Source organism: Eleutherodactylus coqui, chromosome 2 (assembly GCF_035609145.1).
Source record: "Eleutherodactylus coqui strain aEleCoq1 chromosome 2, aEleCoq1.hap1, whole genome shotgun sequence".
In the NCBI taxonomy this organism is placed as follows: Eukaryota; Metazoa; Chordata; class Amphibia; order Anura; family Eleutherodactylidae; genus Eleutherodactylus; species Eleutherodactylus coqui.
In genome coordinates this window covers 234,142,482-234,158,179 of record NC_089838.1, presented here as the reverse complement: position 1 = coordinate 234,158,179, position 15,698 = coordinate 234,142,482, and the positions used below count along the sequence as shown (strand labels likewise).

The following is a 15,698-nucleotide window of genomic DNA, read 5'->3' as shown; positions in this document are numbered from 1 at the left end:
CGTAAAAATGTAAGTTGTATGACTTGGAGAAGGCATTGTATGATCATGTAAATCCATGTCTGGTATGAACAATTTTTCTACATATGCATTGTATTACAGATACTCACATGAGGAGCACATGTTATGGTGGCTACAGGAGGGGTCAGTGTGATAAACCTTTACTGGGTGCTGTGACAAAATCGGAGTGTTGCTGTGCCAGCACAGAATATGCTTTTGGTGAACCATGCAGACCTTGCCCTATAAAAACTTCAGGTAAAAGGGGTCATTTTTGGGGTCAACGTTACATTAATCAATTACAGTGGCGCTTTAAAATTTTCAGCAATGTATACTTGGTCTGTTTTAAATATTATAGTAAAAACTTTTCTTAGCTTTCCTTATCATTTTTAAATACGTATTTCTCACCATCCTCCAGAACTGTTCACCTACCTGTATCAGTATGATTGAAGCACTTAGGCTGTGTTCACATCTGTATGCTTAAGGTGCTATAATGGATCCGTCATATGATGGACTCCAGTGGCGCCTTACGGACCCGATTAACACGGTTAAGTTCATTGGGGTTCCGTTGTGGTGTTCACCTTTTTGATGACATAAAAAGCACTCCATTTAGTGCTATTCTTGCCATCAGATGAGGCGGAACTACCTATATTAGCTAAATGATTTCCACGCTGAAACACCATTACTGCCAGCAAACACACAGTTTGTCTTCCCAAACCCCTACATGCAGGAATAATCATCTCATCTTCTAGCAGGGCCGAACACATGAGGTTATATGTTTCCACATGCAAGCAGGGTCTCTATCGATTATCAAATCCTCATCCCCAGTTTTACATCACTGTCTCCTGGCATAACATACAGCACTACATTGTAATTGCTTCTTTACTCCTATTGTAAAATTTTACGACCAGGCCCGTACAAGCAAGTATGTCTTTTTTTACAATCCCCATTTACTCGTGCTATTTTTAAGTATCTTGTTTCGGAGATATTACTGTTCAATTGTTGGTTTTCTTAATAACACTTTATAATGGTATTTCCTGTGTTTCCAGATGAGTATCAAGCATTATGCAGCAGTGGCCCAGGAATGACATCTGTGGGAAATGGTATGTACTACATAAATAATATTCTGAAATACTAGTAAGTGACCCTAAAGTATGTGAACCACAATGCGAATGAACAAAGATTATGTGCTGCAGGTGTCTACCTTGGAAAAGCACAAGATAGTTGAGAAATCTGGTGTTATCAACTATCTGAAAAAAAATGTTTTATGTATGAAAAGTGAGTCGTTTTTCTTGACCTTAAATGGTCATAGACTTTTCAAATAACTTGTGTTAATATGATAGCAAGTATAATAACTAGAAAAAAAGTGCAGATCACTTTATTTATCTAAAATAGTTTTGTGCCAAAAAATCACTATAATTTACTGGACCCAAAGGGGTCTTTCTTTTGCTATCCAGTGCCTGTTATCAAGTGAGTAATAGAGTTAAAAAGACACGTAACAGGAGGTGGAGGAGGGGATAACTCATGCTACTTATAGAAGTCTGTGGAAATAAGAGAGGGGGGGATGAGAGCTGCTGCAGAGAGAGATTTACATAGACATGCTGTTGCAGCTAACGATAAGTGATTTACTGTTTTACAGCTACTGAAATCACATCTATTCTGCTCAGTACTGTGTACACTGACCTTCGTGATGCTGCTATTCCTCTGTGTGTGCCACAGAGAGTTAGGAAGTAGAATCTGCAGTCTTCTCCAACTGCAATGTATGGGAGACATCATAGCAGCTAGTTTCCACCCACTGGCTCAGGGAAGAATAAAACTTAGTGAGAGAGCCTGCAGATGAGAAAACTGGTGAAAATGGAGGATACAAGTTATGTAATGGCCAGATATAGTTTATCCTTCATGTAAACAAATGGCAAGTTATTCTGAATAATGCTGTCACAGTGTTCAGTGGCAAGGGGACTTCCCAAGGGGAATATTTACATCGCAGCAGCGGAGAGGCGAGTGTATATGTATATATTTTCTTTTTACACAAACCAGGGATGATTTTCAGGGAAGGTCTTATATTTCAAGCCACTCCCCGAAATCACTGCATGGGTTGCCGGCAGCCCATTGCTTACAATGGGGCCGCCGGCAGCAGCCTAGGCCCCATTGAAGACAATGGGCAGGGACTTGCATTCACGCATGTTTTTGCACGAATGTGGGCACGCGGTTTTGTTCGCACCTGTGTACCACATGCTCGTGTGCATGCACCCTGAAAGTGCAGGTACACATTAAAAGTCCAAACTTCAGGTGTTCTCTAACTTCAAGGGAGCTTGTCATTAATATTTACTATAGTACACTAAGCCCAGTGGTAGAATCATTACCTACACCTGTTTTCAAAACTAATTTTCTCAGGACTCTTTATTTAGGTATACATGAGGAATAGGGGTTTCAATTCGTGGTGTGAACTTCATTATAAAGACATCTAACTAAAACCATTTCTGTTCTTCCTTAATTTTCCAACCACTGGATTGTTTACGTAAACATTCTCAGTGCAGGTTTTTTCCCGTTAAGCCATAAGAAAGTAAGAGATTAGTTATAGAATCCATTTAGTGCAAAACAATGTAATTACATTAGGACCAGGAAAGTTGCCAGAAGTAATATCCTACTTTTCATGATGAAATGAGAAACAAGGCTTGAATAAAAAATTAAAAAGTAACAGGACTAAAAAAGGCATTTGGTGCACCCAGAATAAGCATTAGGCCTTATTCAGATGTCCATATTTTCCATTCCTTTGCTGTCCATCTATTTCATGGACAGCACATAGACCAATTATATCTTATGAGGCTATAACCGCGAGTGCTTTTTTACATGGACTGATGGTCCATGAAAAAAAATCGCTGCATGTCCCATTCTCGTCCATATCACAGTTTCAATTGACTCCTAAACAACCTTGTGCCAAAATTCACACGTACACTTTTTATATGGTGTCCAATAGACCAACTAGCCTACCTCGGTTCCCTGTAACTGTTAAAACTTTTATTACTGTAGGTTATAATCAAAATACTTATGACCACCTGTCTGTGAGTGAGTCAGTTACATGCTAAGCCCTTGATCACATGACGGTGATGTCATCACAGGTCCTTCACTTTATTAAAAACCCACCGAGTCGGACAGCAGCTGTGTGTTTACAGCACCTTTGATGATGTCACCATCATGTGATCAGTTACCTGTGTAGGAGGAGTCTGGGGGTAACATGACCAGGGGGTGAGAAGTGTGTGCAGGACTTTGCTCTGCTGGTTGTGATCCCTGTTGTATGGGATTAAAAATGTATGTAGCAGAGCTGTATGTGATGTACATGTAGCAGAGCTGTGTGTGTGACCTGCATGTAGCAGAGCTGTATGGCACATTGCGCCACCAGAAACTCTGGTACTATGATTTCCTAATAATTACTTGTTAATTAATAATTAATGTAAAGGGTAAGTTAAAAACACAGCTCCTGAGCCTATCTGTCTCAATTAAATTGACTGACTACTAGATAAATTTCATGGACCATTACTGCCGATAAGTCAACTTAGGAGGTGCATAGCTGATGTTAAAACAGTCTGCAAAGCCCTTTTGTCGTGTTTTGGCGTCTACTTACGGCTTTATCAGAGGGTATGGGCATAAGTGCAGGAGCTGTGCTTTTAACTTACCCTTCATATTAATTAATCATAACCAACAGTAATAAGTTACGTTTTAATAGTTGTGGGGACCCTAGGAGAGCCAGTAGGTCTAATGGACAACATATAAAAAGTAAACATGTAGTGTACACTGTCCCCACGGATTGGACAGCACACAGACAGGTATACATTTGGTGTCTGATGGGAGTTTAGCCCATGGTTTCTCGGGTGAAACTCACATTTGGCTGTCTGAATTTGGCCTTAGGAGAACCAGAGAAGTAGAGCATCAGCTAGAAAATGTGTCAATCAAAGGGGGTCATAGGTGATAGAGATCATTTGTTGTCATAAATTGCAAAAGCACATGGTGAAATGACCTATATAACACTGTGGGACTGGTAAAACTTATATGTTCAATCAATTTTATTAAAGATTTTCAAATTGACATCAACAACAGTGCATAAAGTTACTCAGCTGCACTTTCCAGTAACCTCATGGTAGCATGCAGTTACTATAAAATGGCATTATGACTGGACACAATATGTTTAGTGTCAGTAAAAAAAGCAAAAAAGGGGAGGATAGAAATAGAAAAGAGGGGCGGGGAGGAAGAGGGGTCAAAGGGAGGGAGGGAGGAGACCCTGCTCACTTATGTCAATAGAACCTAAGAATCTAGTCTACCTGTCTCCAGCCAGGTTCTAAAGGAGGTTGAATTTCTCATGTCAATACAGGGCCTCCATAGTTCGTTAGACCTGTTCCGCTCCTCCTCCTCCAGTAACCCCCCTCCATCTGGACTGGTAAAACTTATATGAAAGAGGGTTCTTTAAAAATGTTATCCTTTAAAAGATGGTTGGATTGAAAATGGAAGGAATTTTTAGCTCTAAAAATTGATGACCTATCTCCAGGATAGGTTATTATTAGCTGATTGTCAAGGGTCTGCTGCCTGGGACCCCATTGATCAGCCGTTCACTGGGCCACTGTCGTAGTGTACAGAGCAGGATACAGATATGCTGTACAGTGAGCTGATATTGCAGGCATAGCTCCCATACACTTCAGTGAGCTGTCTGGTGAACAGCTGATCACAGGGAATCCTGTGTAGCAGGTAGCAATACCCTGCTGATCAACTACAGAAGTCTAACTTCATACTTTTTTTATTGAAAGTATTTTTATACTTTATAACATTTTTATCTATATATGTTTCCCTTATTCCCTCCCCCCTCCCTCCCCCCCCCCCCCTTAAGGTCTCTCTCTCAACATTTAGTCCTTTAAATGACAGGTCTCTGTATATCTTCAGTCTTCCATCATAGGCGATAGTAACAGTTTCTAGTGTCGTCGTTTGTTCTTCCGTCTTCATGCTCCTTGTCTTCTCTTGTTTTCTTTTCTTGTCATCCTATTAGCTCAGTGGTTGTTTTTGCTGCTTACAAGGGGCAGTGGTATACCTTTGCCCATTGTCTGGTCTCTCTCTCTCCCCTCTGTCTTATCTTATCCTACCCTCTCAATTCTTTCTGGTTTATTTTTCAGTATACCAATCTTGTGAATGGCTCCATTTTATTTAATAAACTTTATACATTGCATATACTTTTAACTTCATACTTAACATGTTAAATAAACTGTGGCACAGAGCATTTTCTTGTATTTTCAGTAGCTTTTCAATGGCTTTTTGCATGTTAAAAGAGTTGTCTGGGACTTTTGATAACCTATCCCCAGGAATGATCACGTCGATTGGCAGTGGTCTGCAGCTTTGAATCTCTGCTGATCAGCTGATATTGGGCCAGCTGTGATTACAGACAGATCCAGAAGCAGACTGCTCTATCTGTAGTGCAGAGTTGATATTGCAAGCATAGCTATGAATGCATTGGGAGCTGTGCTTGTAAAACTAAACAGGGCCGCTGCACTATGGTGCTCTCCCACAAGTGTTAGTTTAGATTCCGGGAGTGATGATTTGCCATACCAGCATATGACCACTTCAGTCAGGCACTTGCCTCAGTGATCATGTGCTAAGCTTACTGGCATCACTGCTAAAGAGGTAAGTAGTCTGTGTTTTTTTATTTTATTACATTTTCTGCTTTTTAAACTCTTGAACATCCTTTTTAAGCTCTTAGATCCAATGAGTAGTAAAAGTCTCTAAGTATAGTGGTCTGAAATGACTACAGCGGTAAAGTCAGGATGAAGTATAAAAGCCATTTGACGAATTACTTTTATAGAGTGGAATTGTTTTTAAATTAAAAATCTAACACTTTGTTTTAGATATCAATGAATGCGCTTTGGATCCTGATATCTGTTTAAATGGAATATGTGAAAACCTTCGTGGAACGTACAGATGCATCTGTAGTTCTGGATATGATGTGGACAGTACTGGAAAGACTTGTGTTGGTATGTGTTTTTGATTGTTTTTGCTTGCTATCGGGGACTTCCTGGATAGGCAGTAATGCTGAATTCACAATATGTATGACTTCTAGTATATTTGACATCACTGTAGCAGTGATGCTGAGACGTGAAGAGTTTCTAACTGGGAGTATTTGGTTAGTAAAAGCTATACAGTATGACCTTGGATGTCATAAATTTGTGTAAGATTCTCTGAGTGTCAGACTAACGTACAAGTTAGGGATATGCTGGGCAGAAAGTCAATACTGATGACATCTCTGGCAGCGTTAATCTCCCAGGGGAGGAAAGGATTTTGTGGACTACAGCATGATGCTTGTTTTCCTTAATAGAGAACATTGAAGGGCACTTGGGCTGCTCTCATACACATTTGTGGTATTCTCTGACACTTCTCTAACGGGTATGGCCATCTTTAACTTGGTTAAATACAGTAACCCAAAACAAATAGTATTTGATGAGAGTAAATAAAAGGCATACGTAATTCGGAGTACAGTAGTGTTCTCTCATCAGCACAGATTTATTTCATATTTAAAATTGACTTATTTAGTCCAGTGAAAGATCGATAGTTTGACTAATAGGGTTCTGTGTTTGCACCTTTTGTAGATATTGATGAATGCGCCTTGAATAGACTACTCTGTGACAATGGACAGTGCCGGAACACTCCAGGAAGCTTCTCCTGTACTTGCCCTAATGGATATGTCTACAAGCCTGAGCTAAAAACATGTGAAGGTAAAGGAGATATGCCTAAGTATTAACATAGTAGTACGGTAGTATGTTAGGCTGAAAAAAGACATATGTTAATCTAGTTCAGCATATTATCCCCCAGTGTTGATTCAAAGGAAGGCAAAAAACCCCATTGAGATAGCATCTCTAAGCTAATCGAACTTTGCCTTCCTTAAGTTTAGTATTTTTGTAGCTCCCCAATAAAACTCGGTTTTGTGGAAATGTATTATATCATGGTCACTATTTCCCAGGTTTCCATCAATGTGCACCCCTGTAATTCTGTCAGGTCTATAAGTTAATATTAGGTTTAAAGTGGCCATCCTTCTAGTTGGGTCCTGTAGAAGCTGGGTAAGGTAATTAACCTTAGTAATTGACCAAAACTTGTTACCTTTATGAGATCCGCAGATTTCAGCTTCCCAGTTTATATCCGGATAGTTAAAATCTCCCATAATAATTACCTCATTATGATTTGCTTCATCTATTTGCCTCAAAAATAGATTTTCAATAGCTTTCTGTTATATTTGGTAGCCTATAGAAAGGCCCTATGAAGATTTTAGTATTGTTTTTTTCCCTCCATGTATTTCTACCCAAAGAGATTTCACATTTTTGTCTCTCTCTCATATATATTTATGTAGTGTGGCCTTTAAACAGCACTTTACATTAGGATAAACCCTTGCTTCTTTCCAGTTTTTATGATCCCTTCTGAACAAACTGTAACCCTGTAAGTTCACTGTTCAGGCATAGCTTTCATCCAACCAGGTCTCAGTTATTCCCGCTATGTTGTAGTTTTCTTCAAACATTATTTCTTTCAGTTCGTCAACTATACTGGTCAGACTCTAGAGTTAGTCACCATACAGTTTAGAAGGTTTTGGTTATTTTTTATTTTAAGTATGTTCCTATTAATTGTTCTGACAATTCTAACCCCTCCCACCACTCCACCCCCATCTTCATTACTTAGTCTCAGGTCACTGTCTATACTGTCTTCTCCTTTATCTTTGTGATTGCCCTCCTCGCGGTCCCTAGTTTAAACACTTTTCTAGCCTTCTAGCCATCTTCTCCCCCAGCACAGCTGCATCCTCCCTATTGAGATGCAGGCCATCCCTACGGTAGAACCTGTAGCCAACAGTAAAAGTTGGCCCAGTTCTTCAGGAACCCAAACTGCTCCTTTCTACACTAACGCTTGAGCCACTTGTTTACCTCCTTAATCTCCCTCTGCCTTTCTAGTGTGACACATAGTACAGGTAGTATTTCAGAAAATAGTACTTTGGAGGGCCTTGCCCTAAGCTTACATCCTAGTTCCCTGAAATTGTTTTTAAGGACCTTCCACCTATGTCTAACTTTGTCATTGGTGCCAATGTCTATTATAACTACTGGATCATGGTGGACTTATAATGGCATTCCCTTTATTTGCCAACTTTGCAAGCTTTTTGGGGTGTGTCTGTTCAGGACTAGCCTCCCTGGATCTCTTCCTTTTCCCCCTCGTTCTAACTGTCACCCAGCTAGCTGCCTAATCATTTTTCACTCCCATACTGCTATCCACCACCACATCCGCCCCAATAAGTGCCTGCTCAGTGAACTCCTTTCCATGTTGCCAGTGGATCTCAGTGTTGCAAGCTGCACATTTAGATCCAGGATCTGGGTTTCCAAATGCGCAACGCGTTCACATTTCATACAGTAGTATGCACCCTTGAATGGCTGTTCAAGGACTGCATACATGGCACAAGATGCACACTGGACAGCATTGTCAATCATGGAGCACATTCTAAAGAGGGATCGTACAGATAGATTGGATAAAAGTAATATATGCAAAAATTCAAATAGATAAACAGTAATTAAATTCAAGTGACTCTTCCTAGGTCTCTAAATCCAAAATCACTAATACCAAGTCGCACACTTAAAACACAGTACATTTTAGAAGACAGTACACTTAGAATACAGCATTTACACTCATTCGGCTTCCACGCTTACTAATGTTTGCTCTATATAGCACTTATCCGTAATACTTCTGCTCCTCCTCTATTTGGAAAGGACACAGCAAGTTCCACAGATCCAATTTATCATTCCCTGACTGGGTAACTCCGTTACTAATTAGTAACCTGTGCAAAGCAACGGAGAGTGAAACCCCCAAGCAAACTATATGCTTTTTAAAATGTAACTATGTTTAACAATATAACCCTCCAATGTACCTCCTCAGCACAATGTATTTAACCTCTAGGAAAAAAAGACAATATAGCACAATATATAGGCTAAATGATTACTAGAACTTGGTATAAAACACAAATAAACATGCAACTAAAATACAGAAAGATGTACTCAGCAATACCACTAATCCAAAGTCACACACGTAAGAAACAGCACACTTTAAAAGACAGTACACTTAGAATACAGCATACAGTCCTATTAGTAAGTACTATATAAATTATCACTGCTGCTAATGAGAAACATTTTTAATAATTTAGTGTCCCTGGCTAGTATTGATGACATTGATAATGGACTTCACATACTGTGGCTTATTTACCAATACTGTCTAAAAGTTAGACAGTGCAAACTTAGACTAGACAGTCTTAAAATGTGACAGATTTATCACTGTAGTTCTGCTGAATGACAAAACTGTCAAATCTTAAGACTGTCTATTCCAGGTTTATACCACTTTTCAGTTTGCTTAGTTTATGCCAAAAATTGTGCCAAAATTTTAGCTCAATTTGATGCAATTTGGCACAATTTTTTTTCGGGACAATTTAGACTACACCCCCTTTCTTCTTACAAAGAAAGCCCTTTTTGTGAGGTACAGCAAAAAAAAAGTGTTCAAAAGTGTCTAAAACATATAGTGAATATGACGCAAAGCATGCTTGACAGTCCTCTGGCGCAATTTGAGCAATTTAATTTCCAATAGTACGTAAGCCCCACTGTATTGAATACATTGGCAGTTATTGGGTTTAATGACAAATATGCTATAATTTTATGCACATCTAATAACTATAAATGTTTCACCTATAAAAAGCGAATGCATTTCTGCAATGGCTGTTCATTTTGCGTATCTGCGTGTTTATGCCATTGGGAAATTTAGATGTCAAGCTATATTTTCAAAAATGGGTACCACATAGGTTTTACATGGAAGATGCACCTATGTGATACCCATCTTTGAAAATACATTCTGACATATATGATCTACCGGTAGTTAACTCAGCTAAATCAGTAGATATAAATGTATAATGTCCTGTAAGGGGGATATCTGTAACTTCAATTGCAATAAATGTGCATTTTGTTTTAGTGATGTATTGGTATAAATTGTAATCTTAAATTAATCTACATATTTATTTCAGATGTTGATGAATGTGAGTCAAACCCTTGCATCAATGGTATATGCAAGAATATCGCAGGATCCTTTGTGTGTGAATGTTCCTTTGGCAGCACATTGGATGTAACCAAGACCATTTGTATTGGTAAGTAAACTTTAGTCATCTGACAGAGAAGCTGTAGTAATTTGATCAGTTGTGACATACTGTATATGATAAAAGCTCTTTCATATACCTGTACTGTCTGATGTTTGGTTAGGTAAATATTTGAGGCTTGGAGAGTTTGGGGTGCTAAGTTGAGCAATGAATTTATGTTCCTGAAACTGAACTACTAATGTTTAATGTCACATGTCAAATATATATACATAAGCTATATGTAGTGCTTCTGCTGTTTCACTTCAACCATTCTGATTGTTTGACATAAAGAAAGCAGTAAAAGAGATAGTGCTTGCTTTGGCAGAAAAGACTGGTCTACTTTGTATCATACTATTCAGTCTGTGCACTTGTAGGGAAGGCATTGATAATGTCAGGGGCATCTTGCATTGAACAGACAAGAAGTTCTGTAAAAGGCAGTGTGTTGCTTGTGTGTTTAATGGTTGAATTAATGTTATATGGCTAAGACTGCTCACACTACACTAAGTTATTGTCTTCTTTTCTTTCTACGAAGAAAAGTTTCAATGGAAAGCCCCATTGTCTTCAAACACATGCCATTAGTCAGCCTCCATTCTGTCGGGAGTTTTTTGTATAGTGGGTTGCATCTGTTACGCGCCCTGCCACATTAAAAAAAAGAAAGCATACATTATCATCTATTATTCTTTCCCCTCTACCTGCTAAAATCGAAGTGAAGGGTCATTGTGAGCAGAGCCTAGTTCTAGTCTGGCCAAATGTCCTGTTGGGTTACTAAGTGTCTTGATGGAACTTTATTGCTGTTTCTGGGCACCTTCTTTTTATGTTCTAGTGCTTCTCCTATTTTATAAATGATGAATTTTTCTTTTGCTTCACAGAAACCTTGAAGGGCACCTGCTGGAAAGACATAGTAAATGGAAGATGTGAGATAAACATAAATGGAGCCACTCTGAGATCTCATTGTTGTTCAACATTAGGAGTAGCTTGGGGAAGTCCATGTCAACCATGTGAACCCGGTAATGGAATGAGTTTACTAGCAAACACATTCAATTAGTCTTTTAATCTTACTTAACATTTGTTTCCTCTAAAGTATAGAAAACCATACTATATATACACTGATCAGCCATAACATTAAAAGTAGTTGCCTAATACAGTGTAGATCCCCATTGTGCCACCGGAATAGCTCTGATCCAAAAAAGCATGGACTGTACAAGACCAATGATTGTGTTTTGTGGTATTTGGCATTAAGACACTAGCAGCAGATCCTTTATGTCATGTATGTTGTGAGATAGAGCCTCCGATGATTGGAATGTTTTTTTAAGCTTATTCTACAGATTCTTGATCATTGACATCTTTTTGTTGTAACCAGTGTTAACGTTTAAAGCAGATTTGGACTAGATAAGCTAGCTTTCACTCCCTTTGCACAACATTGAGTCTTGGTCACCCATGATCTTGTTGCTGGTTCACTGATTGTTCTTCCTTGAATTATTTTTGATAGGTACTAACAACTGCATATTGGGAACACCTCACAAGACCTGCCGTCTTGTAGATACTCTGACCTAGTTATCTAGTCATCACAATTAGGCTGTTGTCAAAGTTGCCCAGATCCTTACTCTTGACCATTTTTCCTGCTTCCAACACATAAACTTCAAGAAATAACCATTTACTTGCTGTCTAATGTATCTATCCCACACCTTCAGAGGTGCCATTGTCATGGGTTAACAAATATTTTCCATTTTACCTCTTAGTGATTTTAATGCTATGGCCCATCAGAGTATATAATTCATAGGAACATTTGTATGGTATTCTGAGATTTTACTAAACGAATTTACACCTTTGTAACAGATATCACTCCTTACCAATAACTCCCTAACTGTGACTTGACAATTATGCATCTATTTGTTTCAACAGATCATGTCTGCGAAAAGGGTTATGCCAGAAGCAAAGGCAAAGATTGTCATGGTAAAAATGGAATTGTTTGCTCTTACGAATAAAGTTGTTTAACATTTTATATGTGTTCCTGCTACTATTTAATTGACTTCTACCTAAGGTGATCAAAACTTGGAAGAGCCAGCATAAAGGACAACTAGATACTTCCACTGACGCATGGAGAACACAGCTCTTCCCTGAAGTCAGGTCTCCAAAGACCCTTGTTATGTACTTGACAGAGTTCACTCCCCATGACCCAACACTTTGGCTTATGATTTTGTCTTATGTTCACCATGACAAACCTGAAAACGCCTTGAACAGGCTTGCCAAAGTCAACACTCATAAAAAAGGGTGGTCCCTACATTTTTTGCACTCTTAATTAAAACTATACAAAAAGTGGAATTGTTAGCTATGTGTTAATGCCCCCTTCCAGATGAGAATTATGTAATCATGCACACTGTCTGGATCGCAATATCCATAACAGCAAGAAAGCAAAGCACTTTGTGTGTGGAGTGCCTATGCTTTTGGTTCCAGGGCTTAGTTGGGTATGCTAGATAAATAAGCTTAAGTGCAACAAGAATAATACAGAATTGTACCTAGGCTTTTCTTTACCAGAGCAAAAATTCTGATCACTGCCCGATCTCTGTCACTAATTACCTGACCAAGGCAGAGTGGTTCATTATTGCCCCCCCCACAATTTCCATCCCCACACAGCACTCCTTTGGCACATGCCCTTTATCCCCCTTGTGGACATGTCCCCGATTAATATATGTAAATCTTATAAATTGGAAGTCAGCATGTAAAAATACTTACATTTCATGTGTACAAAACACTTGAGTTCTGTTGATAGGCCCGAGAGACATAAATTTAGATCCCAATTGTTACAGTACTAATTCAAACCATATGTTTATTGTTAGTTACATATAAGAAGATAACAAATCATTTATTCTCTCAATGCATTGATTCTCTCAAGGCATTGACACTTGACATTTGTGAATGTAAGGAGACCTTTTTGAAGACACTGTAGCCTTGTAATTAAAAAAAAAATATATATTTCTGCTCTCCATTTGTTTCATATTAACATTAAAACCGTGCCTGAAGATGCTCGTAACCTCTAGCTTATATTATTTAAACAAAAAACACATGGAACAAAATATATACTCTATGTTGTGCCTAGTGCAGTGCGTGAAGGAGTCGTAGGATGGTTTCAACAGGGGACGTCCGTCCGCTTTCCGCCCAGCTGGACGGCTTTGGACGGAAGAAAAAGTGTGCAAACAGCGCTTTTTCTTCCGGTATTTTGAGCCGGATCCGTCAAGGAACCTCTGGCCGGAGGTTCCAACCCAGATGTGAGACGGGACGTACATGGCAAAGAGATGAAGAGGATACAAGAAGCACTAAGCAGAGAATCTTTGTCATGCACCACTACCTCAGGTCTTGCACAAGGCATACCAAAGTGTGTAACTTGTGCCCAAATAGAATGGCACTTCCAGTATTGTTTGTGTTGTCTTCTGTGAAGAAAGGAAGGTGTAGATGATCAGTCATGACGTTGAATAATGCAAACGATAATGCAGAACCACTGATTCCTTTCCCCTTATCACAGTCTTTCTGGCTCCTCATAATATAACTCTAATTTCGGTTCTGGTCCGATGCGAAAATTCTACTTTAGAGGTAACTGGGCTAGTGGCCAACAATGAGTTGACATTAGGATACGGTTTCATTAAATACCGAGCATTTACTTTAGAGCTCCATACAATATAGTCTCATTGGTAAGGATTCATTGCTTGTTATCCTGCACATAAAGAATCTATATCTTCATTTTATATTCCCTTTTGCTAAGGTATAATGCACACAGAAGCACAGAAATTGTATTAGATTTCATTGATACTGAATGTATCTTTGTATTATGTTTTATGTCTTTCTATTTGCTTCCTTTTAAATTCAGATGTTCCGCTCGACCTCCCACGTATGATAAATAGTGTTGTTTGTGCTCCCCTGCTAATGCAGCATTCATTTGTTTTGGTTGCAGATGTCAACGAATGTGAGGTATTTCCCGGAATATGCACCAATGCCAATTGTAGAAACACAATTGGGTCCTTTGTCTGCGAATGCCCTCCTGGAATGAAGGTTGATGCTTCTGGACGCACGTGCATTGGTATAATATCACAGACTTTACAGAATATTTGTTCAACTAGAAATAATTATTGCAACTCTTTCCAAAAAAAAAATCCCCAATGAATTTAGCATGACTATGATATCATCTAAAATATTCTATTACTGCTTTTCTTGAAAGATTGCTGTTGTCACAGTTTGCAATTCCAATGACTCACAGGTGGATTTGCAGATTGTTAAAACTTTTTTTCAGGCTGTTATATGAAACAGACAAATAGGAAATTATGTATGAGGCATTGCAATTAAGAATCTGTTTGTTCATTGTTGCATTGCTTTACCAGTCTTTCATCTGCTCAGTTATAAAAAAAACTCATTAGATTACATAAACAGTATACACATAAAACCAAAATATATTTTGATTAAAAGCAATTAAAGGGGTATAGTCTCCACTGTATTTCATAGAGCGGCTCCTTTGTGGGAGACCCCTACCCCATGACATCCATGTGCCTTATTAGGGCTTATGGAAAGTGGTTAGCATCACCTTTATGACTTGACATGTACAGTAAGCCTTATCGCCATTACATTTTATTGACATTCTGTTATTTGCTCTTTTAAAGAGCATTTTTATGCTATTGCATCTGTATTTAAGCTCCGATAACTACCCCTGTAGGAAAATAAATCCTTACAGCCTTTGGCCTATGACACTATAAAACTACTGATGATTATGTAGTGTCAAAAAGCCAGGTCACATTGAACATTGAAATTGCTTTTTGATAGTTGTATTTCAATGGCTGTCAGAGTCAAAAATTCCTGCTGTATTTCATGGTAGAATATTTTCATGCGAATGGCCCATATTTTATGGTTGGTTCTGTATTAACATGTGTAATGTTAAGTTCTACCCCTCATTTTATTCAGTTCTGTCCCTTATTTAGTCCTCATATCTTAGAGATTACTTGGTGACATCAAACAATATAGAGAACAGAGTTAAATGGTAAGTTAAGAACATTTTATTAACCTCATTTTATGCTTTACTTCAGATGTTCGGGTTGAGACCTGTTACTTGAAGCATGAGGAGGAGGAGTGTTCTGCTCCTATAAGTGGTCGTCATAGGATAGATGCCTGCTGCTGCTCTGTTGGTGCTGGGTGGGGACCTGACTGTGAAGAGTGTCCACATCAGGGAACACCAGAGTTTGAGATCCTTTGCCCCAGAGGCCCCGGTTTTTCCTCTAAGGAGATTACACCAGGAAAAGTATTCTCTAAAGGTAAACGAAAGAATAACCAAGTTGAGATGTTATGTATAGGTTCAAATATTAAAGGGGTTGTCCAGCTTTAATACTATTGATAGCCTATCCTTAAGACAGGCCATCAATAGTAGATCAGCAAGGATCCATCTCCTGCAAGGCCTGCAATGAGATGATTTTTACAGCTACCTTCCAACTGCAGTGGCCCAGCTTGGTATGACATACAAAGTTTCCATTGGAGTGAATGGTCATGAGGACACCAG

At 38.8% G+C, this 15,698-nt stretch overlaps 1 protein-coding gene across 1 annotated transcript in view; it reads left to right on the top strand.

Moving 5' to 3' along the window:
• The window catches only part of FBN1 (fibrillin 1), a 209,834-nt gene that overhangs the window by 113,865 nt on the left and 80,271 nt on the right, over window positions 1–15,698 (top strand). The window contains exons 17-25 of the mRNA XM_066592616.1: window positions 100–252; window positions 1,044–1,097; window positions 5,877–6,002; window positions 6,615–6,740; window positions 10,058–10,177; window positions 11,035–11,172; window positions 12,068–12,118; window positions 14,112–14,237; window positions 15,232–15,456. Of these exons, the coding sequence (XP_066448713.1) occupies window positions 100–252; window positions 1,044–1,097; window positions 5,877–6,002; window positions 6,615–6,740; window positions 10,058–10,177; window positions 11,035–11,172; window positions 12,068–12,118; window positions 14,112–14,237; window positions 15,232–15,456 (1,119 nt within the window). The remainder of the gene's footprint in view (window positions 1–99; window positions 253–1,043; window positions 1,098–5,876; window positions 6,003–6,614; window positions 6,741–10,057; window positions 10,178–11,034; window positions 11,173–12,067; window positions 12,119–14,111; window positions 14,238–15,231; window positions 15,457–15,698) is intronic.